General features: G+C 26.8%; 1 protein-coding gene across 1 annotated transcript in view; it reads left to right on the forward strand.

Moving 5' to 3' along the window:
- Positions 1-14767, forward strand: part of LOC143192913 (retinal guanylyl cyclase 2) — a 190139-nt gene that overhangs the window by 88871 nt on the left and 86501 nt on the right. The window contains exons 8-10 of the mRNA XM_076398735.1: positions 1057-1245; positions 9458-9578; positions 11307-11443. Of these exons, the coding sequence (XP_076254850.1) occupies positions 1057-1245; positions 9458-9578; positions 11307-11443 (447 nt within the window). The remainder of the gene's footprint in view (positions 1-1056; positions 1246-9457; positions 9579-11306; positions 11444-14767) is intronic.

A 14767-nucleotide genomic window follows, 5' to 3' on the forward strand; every position in this document is an offset into this window, starting at 1 on the left:
TACCAAGTGACCACGTGTACAGCTTTGTTCTGCACGCGTTACGAAACAATTTCGGCATCCATAGCTTGCCAGTAAACCAAAGTATTGCAATACACATGTTGAGTATATTTGTCATAATTTTTCAACATTTACCGAGCATATAAAACCTACAACGTTGTCAGCTAACAGCTATTATAAGTGCTCTGTGCTGCCTGCCACCATGCACAAATTTAAAAATCAGAACCAAATATTACGCAGAGATTGAAGATTTCTGTTCAGTGAAGAATCGTTCTCATCTGCTCGGGTCCAAAAGTTAACCTTGAACTTGTAAACTTGTATCATAATGATATGTGCATTTATTAGTAAATCAATTAGTATGTGCAATATATTTTTATTAAATTATAAATAATAAATTTTAAGTAAGTCATTTATTAATTACCTTATGCCTGACTGCCTGAAATATTTGAACTTCCTCAATATTTGTCACATAATAAGGAATTGCAAATTTCTTGAACAGCTAGATCTTAAAATTCAGGAAAGAATTTCATATATGGAAAAAAATAAAAAAATCTGACAGATTCAAAAATACAAATAGTATAAATTGCTGTATTAAATTAGAACAAATTGTTATATTATCCATTATATTGTCTATGTTTAATTCCTTGTGATTTCTGACGGTTACTGCATGTATATAATCAAACATTTTTCAGCAAGCGAAGATATATTAACTCTATTTTATGGAAAAGGTCCCTTTATTTTAATTCAATCTCTGGATAAAATCAGTTTATCTCATTACATAATAACATTTCATTCAGTTACAACGATGCCGCGTCTCTTATATATAGGTAGACGACGCCGAATTTTTCAAGAATTTTAGTCACATAACAAAAGTTCTATATTTTAAGACAATTACTAAACAAACTTGTTTTAGTTATAACATTGTATAAGTAATAAAATTCTCTACAGTACTATATATCCATTTTACAACAACAAATAAAATAAACCAAATATTTGAAACTAGTATATATCTAGTGCTATATAAATAAGGATACATTATTACTAATAAATTATCTTTAGGTAGATGAGGGTATCGAAGCTATGCTTTGCTGCTGGTTGCAACAATTACAAGAATTCGGTGGACCCGAAGTTGATAAGCCGGACCTATTACAGAATTCCGGTGGGGCATCGGCCAGAAGCCCTATGAGGACGAGCTCAAGCCCAAATTTGGCTAAACAGTTAATTGTAGATCCCCGAGTAAGATATAACGTAAGTACCTCAAATATTTAAATATGCATTAACCTATTATAATCTAATAATGTGTACTAAAGAAACTACTTAATTATAATCTATATATTAACCGGCTTAGCTAATATTTGCCTCCCTTTTTGAAGAAAATGGGAGGAAACCTGGAGGCGTAAATCGCACGGTTAAAGCTTATATCGAGGGAGAATGTTGAAGTTTAAAATATTTGTCTAATAAACGCTACAAATAAATATATTCCAACAAAATGAAAAACGCCCAAATCAAGCAATCTGAAATAGCTGTCCGATCGGTGACACAAAATATATAAACAAACCCAGTGCGTAGCCGTGCAGGCTAAGAGTTTAGCTCGCAGACTATAACGTCCTAGACACAATTCTCGCTGGGAATAAAGTTTCTTTTTAAGTTTTTAAAATAAAATAAAATATAGTCTTTTTCAAAATTAAATAAATGTTTGTTTTTTACATTTGAAACGATATTAAAACTGAAAGTGAGTGATTAAAACAGATAAAGTTGATTAATTTTAAGCAGTGTTTTGTGTAACTTCTAAAGATTTTTCTGTAAATTTTTGCATTTAATTTGTGCATCAGAAGTTAAGATGAATATTACATAGAATATTGGGAATGAAATTGGGACACATAGGATATAAGACCGAACAACAAAAAAATAGAAAATTGAGAGCCATAGAAGACCTTTAGTTTGTCTTCTTAACTATCTGCAAGGGCGAGATCGAAGAGTGAAATATATAAGCAAAGAACACTGCAATGAAAGATAAGGACTATTTGAATACATAAATGAATTAATAAAAATATGAAGGATTTAAAAAGAAACTGATTACATAATTTGCATAGGCGGAATATAGGACGAATAGAAGAAATTATGAATTATTAACAGTACATTTGTAAAAAAAATTAAAGCTTTAATAAATATTAAAATGCTTAATGATTAATGCAATATCATTTGTGACTATATGACATTTTATTCTTTGAAGTTTTTATCAATTATTTGTGGTTAAATTTTTAGAGTATAGACTTCTGATTTATTTAAGGTTTTCTTAGTAAATACATTTCTTTATAAAGCACTAACCGAACTTTGCAGGTAATAAATACTTTAATTTGTGCATCAAAAGTTTAGATGAATATTGCATAGAATATTAATAGTTATAAATTAGTTTCATTGAATTTTAATTGGGACACATAGGATATAAGACTGAGTCAGAAAAAAATAGATAATTGAGAGCCATGGAAGACCTTTAGTTTGTCATCTTAGCAATCTGCAAGAGCGAGATCGAACAGTGAAATACATAAGCAAAGTACACTGCAATCAAAGATAAGGACTATGTGAATACATAAATGAATTAATAAAAGTATGAAGGATTTAAAAAGAAACTGATTACATAATTTGCATAGGCGGAATATAGGACAAATAGAAGAAATTATGAATTATTAACAGTTCAATTGTAAAAAATTTAAAGCATTAATAAATATCAAAATGCTTAATTATTAATGCAATATCATATGTGACTATATGACATTTTATTCTTTGAAGTTTGTATCAATTATTTGGATTATTTACTTTATAGACCTTTTTAATTTTGAAAAACCAATAGTTAATTTAATTATTGTTGTAAATACATTCCTTTCATATATAGTTCTAAGTTGTAAAAATAAATTACCTAATTGTGTTCGTTATAGTTTTAATATAATTTTAAGGTCAAATATCAATTTCATAATTGTTTATGTATTCTCTGTTTTAATATACAAACATGTATTGCTTAATTTATTATTCCATACTTATGTTTATAACATTAATGTAAAGGAAGATCATGTTAATCATGATCACTTTGATGCTCTGAAGTCGTTATACTTCTGACAATAATCTTATTTATAATACTTTGTTGATTATTGAAAATTAATGCAAATTAGATTTGATTAAATGCAATGTTAGTGAGTATCATTTCTTGAGAAAGTTTGCATATATTTTAATATGTTTTAATATACAGACATTTAATATTTTAATTAATGTTATATATCAGATACATTTCTGATCTTATATTAAAAATACTGGGAAAACAAGTTTTAGTAACAAATTTTTAAATTAGTCCCGTTCCTCTATTATGAAAGAAACATGATTAATTTAATATATTAAGTGGTCGCGTAATACCTCGTGGAGCACTACTAATAATAAATTGTTGTTCTGGTGAATAAGTGGCACGTTTTAATGAAATTAAATAGAGAAAGAATATATTTACATTTATAAAAAGATTCAAATTTATTCCTTGTCAGCAACTAACAAGTTCGAAAAACAAATTCTCAATCGTAGGCTTAATTTGAAACGCAAATGAATCTGCCATAACTTTAGAAATATTTTATGAAACTGGCTGTCAACTTGTGATTCTAATTTTTTACGCTGACTAATTTAATATAATGTTAGCAAAAATAATTAATTCTGTGTTAGGTATCAATAGTTTTATGTGGGATAATTATTTTTTATTTTATTTTAATTTCATTTTAATTTTAAACATTAAAGCTACATTATAATAATATATGTATTAAATCAAATTTAGGTATAGTTATATAAAAAATATTGATTAGGTATAGAACCTTTCTAGTTTGAAGGTATCATATATAAATGGTGTAAAATATTTTTCTATCGAAACTTGTAGTATGTTTAATATTACAAAATTCATAATTACGAAGCAGGTAATTTGCTTGAATTTTAAGAAAATATAATCAGAAAGATATTTGATATGTAACATTAACATATTAATGTATCTAGAATATTAGAATAAGATCCGAAGAACTTATTACATTACTGAATATTATAACAAAGTATCATAAGTAAGATTTTTTTTTAGAATTTTAAAAACTTTAGACCATCAAATATAAGTATACATGATTCTTCCCTATTTTTGTGCTATAACACAAATATAGAATAATAAATGAAGTAATACCTGTGTGTTTATTAAAACAGAGAAAATAGGAATAAAACTATAAGGTAATATATTTTTTATAATTTAGAAAAGTATATTAAAATGACATATTTACAAACATTAAATTAAATATTGAATTTTAAAAATGTAAGTTTGTAAACTAAATAATCAGAATAATTCATACAAAGTTCATTCTATAAAATGTCATATATTCATATATTTATAAATGCTTTAAAATGTTTAAAAATTTCCTGTTAATAACTTATAATTTCTCATATTTGTCCTACTCTTTGCATCTATAAAAATAATGTAGTTAGTTTCATTTTAACTGCTGCATATTCTCTTTACTTCATTTATATATTTATATAATCTTTCATCCATATTTCTCTCATTATTTTATTTATATATTTTAGATATTGCAAAAGCAATACATATACCATGCTGATTAAAAGAATAATTTCGTTAATTAAATTCTTAAATAAAATTACATCGTTCTTTGTTTGTTTATTCCACTCTGCGATCTCACTCTTGTACGCTATTTTATTCTGTGAAGCTATTTTATAATTGTTAGTATTCTTTCTAATATTCATTTTAATTTTTAATGCACAAATTGACCTATTGCCAATATTTCGTTAGTGCTCTATTAGGAAATGCATTTACTAAAGAAGCCTGAAATGAATCAAAGCTTAATACGACTAAAATTTACAGAAAAATGGAATTATTTTAGAATAATTTAGAATTACATCTAGTACAATAATTTTCAAAATCATATCAAATACTATCAGTACTTAATCAAGGACAATTTTTCTTAGCTGATCTTTCTTTACAATTCAATTATATTGTGGTTTACAATATTCTAGATATCAAATTAAATCAAAAGCTGAAATTCGAAATTCTAAACATCTTGTAAACAAAAAGGAGAAACGATTCTTGTCTTTCTCGAATTTTGCTAATCTATGTTGGGATGAATTGTGTCATATGTCGAATTTTTATTTCAGAGCGGTATATATAGCAAATTAATTTGTTCTCTCTACAAAAAATTTAAAATATAATTTTACGTGATGATATTGTTCTTAATAATTCTTTATCCAAACTTGCCAAAACACTTTAATAGTTCCAACAATACGGGAATAGCCTAAAATTTTACAAAATCTTCAATAATACTGCTAAAAAATTAAATAGCTTCGTTTAATAATGATTTAACATACTCACTTTCTTTTTTAATATTGTTTTAAATGTACAATTTAGGGATTGTTTCGATTCAAATTTGCCTGCCGTCATTTTGCTGTACAACGTTGTCAGATTTTTATTTTGAAAATTATGTGTCGGTAGTTGATTTACATACAACAGAAACGACCAATAACCTAATATATAAGAGTTGGAACTGGCAGGGCGTCGGCTAGAGTATAAAATATGTATTTATATATTTTGTGTCACCGATCTGACAGCTATTTCTGGTTGTTTAATTTGTGCGTATTTCCTTTTTTGGAATGCAGTTATGTGTAGGGCATATTATACAAAAATTTCAGGGCTAAAATTCTTCCTCGATATAAATTTCAACGGTGCCGAATGTCACGCCGCTAGGTGCCTCCATTTTCTTCAAAAAGGGAAGTAAAATATTCGCTTTCGATTTTTCGATTAATGTATAGGTAGAAAAAAGTGCCCACCGGAAGTTTGATTATTCCATTATGTCAACTATAGGTGAAAATATAATTAAAAGGACAGATTACTTTATTAAGAAAACTGTTTGTCCAAAACTACTTTAAGGACGACACCGTAACTAGAAACTTAATCGAACAATTCGCGAGACTTTAAATCCGATTATTCATTTTGGAAAACAATCTTATAGGCCTGAGACTATAAACAAAAAGTAGAACTATTTACTGAAAAGCTGGTTTGATTATATACTCCAAACCACAATTTAAAAAAGTATACCATTTTCATACTAAAACATTACAAATTTAGTGGCTGAAGTGAATTTGATAACAAAGGCTAGTAAGAAACTGAATGATGTTAAATCTTACAGACCTATTTATCTATTAACAATTGTAAAATAATTAAAAACAAACTCAATTACCTAATCCTGAGCAATCAGTTTGTATTCAGACAGAGACACTTGACTATCGATCAGTTCCATAAAATAACGGATATCATTGAACGTTTTCTGGAAGAAAAGAAATGGCTCTGTAGTTATTTCTAAACGTAGAACAAGACAAAAGAAATACAAAGAGAGTCTTCTTGTCTTCATACATAATCTAAACAAAATACTTCTAAAGTTCTGTTGAGATATAATTACATCCTTCATCTAACATATTCTTCAGAATAAAATAAGATGAATATTTTATATTGACGCAAATATATGCAGAAGTTGCGTTAGAGTATGTTAGCGCTTTGGGATGAACATTCTTGCAATTATTGTTTCCGAATTTTTTAATTATTACAAAAATACTTTTTTTATAATATTTTAATAAGTGTATTATATATTGCTTAAAAGTATATACAACACATCATATCTCTGATATAAATTATTAATCGGCAACTGTTTAAATATGGACGAGTTTATCGGCATTTTTGAGAATTCTGAATGATAATAAATCTTTACTGTTTACTTCTTTGTTCTTAAACATTTCCCACTTATCTTATCAAAAGTTTTATATGTATTCAGATCCAAACATTTACTAATATTTTTTAAAGAATAAGAAAGAGATGCTATAAATTTGTTATTGTTATACCTTCTTCAATCCCATTAATATGCCCAATATTCCCAATAATCCCAATATCCCCAATAATACCCATTAAGAAGATTGAAGAAGGTAGAACAATAACAAATTTATAGCATCTCTTTCTTATTATTTAAAAAATATTAGTAAATGTTTGGATCTGAATACATATAAAACTTTTCATAAGATAAGTGGGAAATGTTTAAGAACAAAGAAGTAAACAGTAAAGATTTATTATCATTCAGAATTCTCAAAAATGCCGATAAACTCGTCCATATTTAAACAGTTGCCGATTAATAATTTATATCAGAGATATGATGTGTTGTAATCCAAGGGAACTTTCTCAGCAGGATCGTCGGTATATATTCGCATTAGTGTCACTGTTTTCTGCTCCCCGTGGCACGAAATCTACCTTCTAAATTTAGATTGCCGATTATTCGTTCAAGCAGAAACTGCAAATTGATTTTAGTAGATAGGTCTAAAACTTGATGTTAATATAGTATATTTTTAAACAATGAAATGATATGCGTTAGGTGCCTGAGTTAATTTTAGATTTTTTAGAAAATATAGTTTATATAAAATATAGACAAAATCTGCTGATATGCCGTAGAGGTTCAAGAAGGTTCTTTTTTATGTGCTATTTATGGGTTCCTCTGATAGACTCTGTTATTCTGTGAGGTTATGTACTTATTGGGTGTTCTAAAAAATTGCATCCGGCTTTATCAGAACTAAAATAGTCTTTGAAAATAGTTTAATTGTATATGGAGCTTTAAATAAAAAAAAAATCTGCAAAAACCAAGTCATCTAGTACGTCTAATATTAACTTCTTTTTTTAATGTAATTTTTTTTTGTGTTCCATATACACAACTATCGGCATCCAGAGCATTGTAGCCTTCATTTATTGTAGTTGATATTCTTGGTGCAAAATCTCGATAATTCTTACCAGGCCACTACTTGGCTGACAGAATTTTTACTCTTCAGAAAATATTATATTTATTTTTATTACTATTATTTTTATATAATGATCAAAGCATATAATATGTATAGTTACTTTGATCATTTCAAATTTTAAGACATTTATTGACAAAATGTGCTATAATATTAATAATAATATTTTCTACCATTTTATACAATTTCTTTCCATCCTTTGGGCAACAATCCAAACATTCATCAATTTTCGCATTTTTTATCACAACCTTTACAATTTATGACTGAACATTGTAATATAAAAAGACGACTGCGTGTATTAGTCGCTATTGCGGTCTTTGTTTTTATAACAAATCGTCGTGGAATTTGTTTAGTTGATGTCCAGCAGATGGTTCTTTAGATACATTTTTCATCACTAGTTACATAAGTAACAGAATTTTTTCTGTCTCGGAAGCAACGAAACATAAAAAATATTTTTAACAAAAAAATTGAACCGGTTTCAAAAAATAAATAATGTACTCACTAAAAATTAAAAAATCATTAAACTTATATTATTAACACAAAAAAAGTCTTAAAACTAAATATATTCATAATAACCGTAGTAATAACTAAATAAAAATAAACAAATATCTTATTTAACCTATCTACTACACGTATTTTATATTCTATTATATACATACAATTTAGCTTAATACTTACCTAAACCTATTTATCTATTTACAGTATTATTTTAACTACTACCAACTGATCACTTTGATGTCGGTGTCGGAACAGATATAGATGACAAAGTATTATATATGCAAGCACCTAATGATTAATAGAGTTTTGATATCGATAATGCAACAATGCAATTAGTAATGTAAATTACAAGAGTTTTTTTTAAAACATATAACAATATAAACTAATTGGTAATAACGTTTTTCTTTTTCGCACTCACTTTCTTACGAACACTTTCGAACGAAGCACTTTCTTAGGTGAGTTGTGGGTAATGCTGATGTTGCCTAATACCTGTCTTATATATTTCCACTGTGAACAATTTTATCTCATCTGGCTTATCTTGTTGGTAATATTATCAGCAACATATTGTCCATTCATTGTTCCAAATATCTCGTTATTTTCTCAGTAAATACATTAAACTTAATTAAAATGATGTATAATCAATAATATTTTTTATCTAAAATAAAAATATGCAGCAAATGTATGTACTTTTATTTTTTGTAATATATAAAACTCAAGAATTGTTCTTTAATAACTATTATTTATTTAGCCTGTAAGTATTATTTTTCCAGACACCATTTTCCAATTTACCCTTCAATTTGAATATTGCTGCAAACTGCAGAAACAAAACTAATTGGTTAATTTTAATATTTGTTTTATTTACTTATTAATTTATACATTTTTATGATTTTATTTTACTAAACATTTTTCAACATTATGCGAAGGTGCTCATATTGAATAGATATTTTTTAATAAATTTAACTTTTATAAATTTTATTAACAAACTGAACAATAAATCTTCAAAATAATGTAATAGGTCAATATAAATTAAATATTAACGTAATACTAATAGGATCACGAAAGGAATAAAATAAGTTTAATTTTTTTGACTAATTTATATAATAACAGAATTTTGTTTTAGGGAGATTTAGTTCAAATGAAACCAGTGCCTTCAAGTGGAAGCTGTGAACTTAAAGCAAAGGCCATCGAATTGCTGGTATTATTACATGGCTTGCGTCATGAAAACCTAAATCCATTAATTGGTAAGTTGAAAAAATATATAAGTTAGTTACGTAGTTCGAGTTCGTTATAATAATATAACCAACACTAAGCTATATGTGCGGATATAACGCTATGCAAATATTAAATTATATTGTATTTTAACAGACATGTAGTAACGTAATTTATGGGTGTGGATATGTTATGCTATTATGGACGTTGTTAATTAAATGCTGGCCCAAATTTATATCTTTACTAAGAATAAATGGATTGCATTAGCCAAACCTAAAATATTTTGTCTATTTTAATTAATGTAATAATACAGTAAATAGTCATTCATTAAACAAATTATTAGTGTTTATTAAATTAACCAGTTTTTTTAAGTTAAAAATATATTTACCAGATATGTCGGTAATTACTTATCGGTTTTTGTAACATATTTAATTAGTTCTAAGTATCTAATGTTATAATTTGATACATATATCTTGTTATTCTACTGATATTAATCTTAAACTAACATTAGTTTAATTTTGTTTCGCCAAAATAACAGTGTTGTAGATTTATAATTTTTTGAAAATGTCGAGTTTTCTGTCCAAGAACGTTCTTTTGCGACACGCATTACTTTTGTTGTTTCATCAAAAACAAAAAGCCGCTGAAAGTCATCGTTTGTTGGTATAGGGGTGACTTATTGAGTGAATAACCATTACAAACTGAAAAATATTTGGCAGAAAAGTTGAATGTGTGGCGACCATAAGCGATGAAAATAACAAAAAAGATGGGTGCCATATAAATTGAATGATAGGCAATTAGTTGTTCGAAAAATTATCAGTGAAAGGCTGCTTTAGATATATGAAAGGAGGTCATTTCTCCATCGAATAGTAATGGTTATCAATCAAAAATTGATTTATTTCCAAAATCCCAAGTGAAAAATATCGCAACACCATTATGTTCAGTTTGTTGACGTATATTATAAATTGTTATAACCTAGATATAGAATTCTAGAACAAACTTGGAGAAGCCGAAAATATCAAGTTAAACTGTGCATTGGTTGGAAAAGTTCACAATATGCTAAAATACATGATTGTATTTTGGTGATTTTACAAACAGTTCCCATAGAGATAAAGCAGTCAAAGAAGTGCTAAAATAACTTGAATGGGAAGATTTTGCGCCCGTCGTACCCTCCAGACGTGGTTCCATCGGAATGCCACCTTTTCGAATCCATGAGACACGCTGTTGCTGAACAATAATTCGCTGATTTTAAGGAAATTAGAAAATGGCTCTGTGAATGGTTTCGCTCAAAGGAGAAACAATTGTTTCGCAATGGCACTCATATATTAACTGATAGACGAACTAGATTTATACTACCTTTTAATTATCCATTAACTATAACGTCTTTTCTTTAGCGAAATATCCCGAAAGGAATTACCGACACACCTGATATCATTAGTTAGTAAAACCCTACTTTTGTTCCCCAAAAATTACTAATATATTATAATATTAATATTTCTAGCTTTTATATAAATTATTTTACTTTGACACTAATTTTAATGATGTAATGTGCTAGATTTTTATTATTGTCAATACGCTAACTAATCTGAATCGCTTAATTAAAAACGTATTAATAAATAAATCTATTGAATTTTACCATACAAAAATATATTCAGTTTTTATTATAGTTAATAATTACTTTTATTTTATTTTATTTATTTATTTTACTTTTATTTGGGATATACAGTGGATTTATTTTATTTATTCTATTTCTCTGTGCTTAGGGGTTTTAGCAGAGCCACCTAGAGCTGCATTAGTTTCGGAATATTGTGCCAGGGGTTCGCTTCAAGATGTTCTACAGCAAGACGACATCAAATTAGATTGGTCGTTCCGCTTAAGTTTATTGACCGACTTAGTGAGGGTAAGTAACAAGTGTGAAAATATATGATATTTTCTTAAGGTACGAAAATACGGAAAAACTGCTGCTTTTAAAGTACGTATGTTCGGAAAATAATTTTTTACTAAGTCTTATTGTTATTATGTTTTAAAATGTACTATATACATGGATATATATATATATATATATATATATATATATATATATATATATATATATATATATATTCATTCACAAAATGTGGCTTTATTAGATGCTTACCTAAATTTCGCACACGTACTGTGAATTCATCGAAGATCAAATCAAAAAATCTTATCATTAATTAATGGAAGTGAATAACACATTTTAAAAATAATAATTTTGTATATTTTTCAAGAAGGTTTTGTTTTTTATACTTAGTTTTATTAAGTATTTAATTCAAAGTTATAGATATCTAAATATTAACAAAATAATTATTCTAAGTAATTTTTGAGTTATTCTGAAGAACTTAGGAATTTATAGAATAACTTATTATATTATATTAGATATTTGCTTTGCTCTCATCATTTTTTCACTTTGAAAAGGTATATAGTGAAAAAAATTGTTACAATATATATTAAACGAAATATTTTTCATAACTTTTTCTGTTATCTAGAGTATTATAGCGAAATCCTTTCAATTATTTAAAAGTAGATTTGACCTGAAATCGACTGATCGACTGATATATTATATATATATATATATATATATACATATATATATATATATATATATATATATATATATACATATATATATATATATATATATATATATATATATATATATATATATATGTATATATATATATATATATATATATATATATATGTATATATATATATATATATATATATATATATATATATATATATATGTATATATATATATATATATATATATATATATATATATATATATGTATATATATATATATATATATATATATATATATATATATATATATATATATGTATATATATATATATATATATATATATATATATATATATATATATATATATACTGATAACTTAAGATCTATATTATCTAGTATTTTACTAAATGACATTTATGCTAAAAAACTCCGTACTAGTAACAAGTTATATAACTTTATTTATTTCGGAATACATTTCCTTCAGAGCGAATTGAAAGAAAACAATTTCTTATCTTCTTATTTTCCTTTGTTAAGGCAGAACTTTTTCGTAAAAATGTAATACCTCCTGGACTTTTACTTCCACGTTTCTTTTGTATCACGGTTGAGTTTTTTATCTTTGAGAAATGATGGTAATTTTTTGACTCTGTTATTGGTACTACGTTTTCTATAAGAAATAAAATATAATTTTAACGGGACAATCGAATATATCTGCTATGGTATTTTATTAGTTTCAAGGCATTTCATGATAGCCTTTTTATATTAAATGTAAAAATAAAAAACTATATTATAATTTGTCGCTACAAATTAATACTTTCTTCAATATTGGGGATTTAACAGTGAATAAAAGCTTAACATGAATGCTATGTTAAATCTATGTGAAGATGGCATCGCAAATCTCTAGAATTGAGCGAGAAGTGTAAATGTCTTTGTTCATCAATAGTTGATTATGTAAATCAAACTATAAAGCAATTTTTGACATTTATGGTAAATCAGGAAAATGTACTGACTCACGCTGTATTTCCTATAAATAAATGAAGTGATTGGTAAAGTAGCAGATGATAAGAACGATATCAGATAAAGATCTTCAGCAATTATCTGTATTTTATATGGAAGTCTTGAGGAAGTGGTTTATTCTTTTACATATGTTTTATGTTTGGAGGATGCAAATAAATTTTATTCTGTTTAAAGAACATTATTAAATGACAATAACATTGGCATACGATAGGGTAAGGTGTAAAGACACAGAGATGACGTTCTGATCAGCAAAAATGCCAAATTCAAATGCCGAGTAAAAAAAGCAGAAAATTTCCAGCGTGTAATTATGTCGTTTGACAAGTTCTAACTTCCTCTGCCTAACAGTTGCAACAAATTACTTCATTTATACGAGTTTTTGCTATAGATGTCTTGCGTGTTTTTCATTAACATGAATAAAGTTGAATATTGAGCGGTTATTGAATTCTTCCTTTTGGATGGATTAGACAGGATATTCCCCGAAGTTGACAAAAGTTTACAGGGACTCGTACTGCTTGCACGCAAACCGTTGTTAAGTGGCCAGCTGAATTTAAATGTAGTCTTTAAACGAATGCAATTAAATTGAATTTAGTGAAAAAGTCGACAGTGTGGTGGATGAATAATTTCATAGTCCCACAAACTCTGACATCCATGAAGGTATACTGATGCTAGAGAAACGCTGAACTTGAAAAACGAGAGTGGTTTTTTGCCTTGCCCTCATAGCTACTATATAAAATACTCCATAATCGATTCAAATCAATTAGTTATTCACAATTATTCCGGATTTAGTATTGAGCATTTCATTGGTTGAGCATCTTACTCATTTTGTCTTTATTACACTTGGCATACTAGTGTCGGTATTGTTGTAAATTGTAAACCGGCATGATGTCATGCATACTCTAACTAATCTGATTGAAATTGAACTCGTTGGTTTCATTTTTATGTCAATACTAGGCAAGAACGGATTTGTCACTGAATATCCTTTAATTAGTGTATTAGCGGAAAGGGTTACTTTTCTATACATCTTTCTGGTTGAGGTAATTCAGTTGAAGATCAGGAACTGTTCATCATTTCATACAAGATATGTATTTAATTCTAATTTTTGCTAATTCTAATTAGTCTCACTGTCGCATTATATCCTTTAATAACAGTTTTTTAATAACATCGATAATTTTTTTCTGCCATACATTTTCAACCACTCTTTATGACAATATCGCCAATTGGTTACTCGAGCTTATTTTCATATAATATTACAATCATGTTTTTGGATATTTCTTAGACATCGATAATTTTTTGCTTATATTTAAAAGGCATATATACATTAAATAATATTTAACTAAAAAAATTCTTCCATATGACCATATATATAACCTTTTCTGAAATTGTTTTATATATTATTTAGTTCGATTTATCGAAAGTATATTTTTACTTAGTATCAAGTTTGACTTCAGTTTGTACAACTAATGATCATCTTCACCTTGAGTTACTCGTTTTCGTGAAGGAAATTCCGATGTTAAAAATGAATCTCGCAGTTGAAAATATTAATTAAATTCTTCATAATATCAATGTAGACCGACATATTTCATCTCGCGACATCAATACGAAACAAAAAATTAACCATAAAACTGCTTTGAACCATTGAATTAGCATAACATTGTGTA

Source organism: Rhynchophorus ferrugineus, unplaced genomic scaffold, assembly GCF_030347505.1.
Source record: "Rhynchophorus ferrugineus isolate W39M unplaced genomic scaffold, kcgeb_rfMv2 rfM3, whole genome shotgun sequence".
Lineage (NCBI taxonomy): Eukaryota > Metazoa > Arthropoda > Insecta > Coleoptera > Curculionidae > Rhynchophorus > Rhynchophorus ferrugineus.